The sequence below is a fragment of the Trichechus manatus genome, unplaced genomic scaffold (assembly GCF_000243295.1).
Source record: "Trichechus manatus latirostris isolate Lorelei unplaced genomic scaffold, TriManLat1.0 scaffold00181, whole genome shotgun sequence".
Lineage (NCBI taxonomy): Eukaryota > Metazoa > Chordata > Mammalia > Sirenia > Trichechidae > Trichechus > Trichechus manatus.
This window is the reverse complement of record NW_004444117.1, coordinates 4,835,704-4,838,099: the sequence shown is the minus strand read 5'-3', so window position 1 is coordinate 4,838,099 and position 2,396 is coordinate 4,835,704. Positions and strand designations below refer to the sequence as shown.

Here is a 2,396-nt window from a genome sequence, read left to right as displayed (position 1 = left end):
AATTTTTAGCATTAGAGTTCTTTCCTAGGTACTTTACAGTTTTTGTTGCAATTGTGGACAAGATATATATATTTTTCTATTACTTTTACTAATAGGTTATTGGTATTATATGAGAAAGCTGTTGATTTTTGTTTTGATCTTGTATATAGTGTAACTGCTTTAAACATGAATTATATTTCTATGTTCCTTGTACAAAATTTGTAAAGTTCAAGGAAATTGGGAGGAAAAATAACATTTAACTCCACTACACTGTTAATATATTGGCATATTTCCTTCCAGTCTTTAGAAACACTTAGGAATACTTTCTCTCTCTCTCTACATATATGTATATATATTTTGCTCAATATCTTAAAATGTGATAAATACAGCATCAACTACATATTATTTCATCATGTGGTTGTACCATAATTTACTTAGCTATTCCCTAATAGCTGCTTAAGAAACACTTTGAGCTTAAATATCTGACAAGAAAGAAGCCAAAAACCTCCCTCCATCTCAGTTACTCCATTTGTGAAATGGGGATAATGATCATTTCTGTCTATAATGGTAGTTGCAAGAATTAAATGCAAGGATTCAGCAGTGTTCATTGCAGTGACTGGCACATGAAAAATGCTCAAGTAATGATGGCTGTCATCATTCTTAAACTATTAGGAATTGCTTATGTTAGCACCTTCAATTTTTACTGTCACTCTCTAAGTTAGTATGGTTATCTCAATTTAAGATATGGAAACTGAGGTTCAGAGACATTATAGAAGGTGTCCAGTTCACACAGCTGGTAAATGCCTTTGCTGCTTTTATCCTTTTTCCTGTAAAAGCAAATCCTGAAGTGGGACTGGCCTAAAGCTTTGTGAGAGATACAACTACAAGGACTGGAGAATAGACACCTATTCTTAGCAGAAGCAGAAGCAGTTGCCCACTTTAGCAATAAATAGCTTAAGATTCCCTTTTCAGCTATGTCAGAAAGTCCTAGAAATTGAAAGATAAAAACAATCTGCATATTTGTTAGAGATTTTTTTCATAAAGAGGCCAAGCTTTTTATTCTAAACCAGTAACATTTAAAGAGGGAAATACATCAGGCAAAGTTATAATGTTCTCAATATTACAGCACTAAACTTAAATCTCCTGCTTTCAGATACCAGCTCTCCCTCGGTGCATCCTTCTGCAGGAACAATGGCCTGGGTGGGAAACCAGATTCTCATCCCCCACTTCATCCTCCTCGGCCTCTTCACCCACTCCCTGCTGCATCTCTTCCTCTTCTCCATCATCATGGTCATGTTTCTGGTGGCCCTGTCTGGCAAGGGGCTCATGATCTTCCTCATCAACGTTGACTCCCGCCTCCACAGCCCCATGTACTTCTTCCTCAGCTGGCTGTCACTCATGGATCTCATGCTCATCTCCACCATTGTGCCTCAGATGGCTGTGGACTTCCTCTTGGGTGGTGGCTCCATCTCCTTCATAGGCTGTGGGCTCCAAATTCTCTTCTCCCTCACCCTTCTGGGGGATGAGTGCTTTCTGCTGGCCTTCATGGCCTATGACCGCTATGTGGCCATCAGTAACCCACTGAGGTACTCGGTGTTCATGAGTCGCTGTGTCTGCTGGATCATGGTGGCAGGGTCCTGGCTCTTTGGACTGGTGGACGGGCTAATCCAGGCTGTCTTCACCCTCTGCTTCCCCTATTGTAGCTCCCAGGAGATCGACCACTTCTTCTGCGAGGTTCCCGCTGTGCTCAAGCTAGCCTGCGCTGACACTTCCCTTTATGAGACCATGATCTATGTCTGCTGCGTCCTCATGCTGCTCCTGCCCTTCTCTGTCATCTCTGCCTCCTACCTGTGGATCCTGCTGGCTGTGCTCCGCATGCGCTCTACTGAAGGCCGGCAGAAGGCCTTTGCTACCTGCTCCTCCCACATGTGAGTGGTCTCCCTCTTCTATGGGGCCGTCATGATCACCTACATGCGGCCCCAGGCTTACCATTCCTCCAAGCAGGACAAGGCGGTCTCTGCCTTCTATACCATGATCACCCCCATATCATACAGTCTGAGGAACAAGGAAGTAACCGGGGCTCTGAGGAAACTCCTGGGAACGTGTCCCTGTGGCGGGGAACAGGGCTAGGTTGGCACCAACAGATACAGGCTTCCTGGCTTGAGAATTTGGCTTAGCTAATGGCATCTTTTGATGGAGGAGAAACAAATGTACTTTATTAAAAATAAAAGTCATTCTCTGACCACAGTTAATCAGATTAACACATTGATTCAATCCATCAGATGCATGCTGAGTGTGGGCAATGAGTAAGAAAGGCTAGGGCCTATGGGGTTACAAAAAGTAGAAGACACAGACAGAAATTTTTATCCCCACAACTGCTGAAAGAGTCAGCAGGTGACAGCTCTCAGCTGCACCCC

The 2,396-nt window shown here is 43.4% G+C and overlaps 1 protein-coding gene across 1 annotated transcript; it reads left to right on the top strand.

The window, feature by feature from the left end:
* Positions 1–1,209: 1,209 nt before the first annotated feature.
* LOC101344248 (olfactory receptor 2T1-like) lies at positions 1,210–2,109 on the top strand. The gene is given in 1 exon segment (XM_012558690.2): positions 1,210–2,109. A coding segment is annotated over 1 exon segment (843 nt). The 5' UTR covers positions 1,210–1,266.
* The last annotated feature ends 287 nt before the right edge of the window (positions 2,110–2,396 follow it).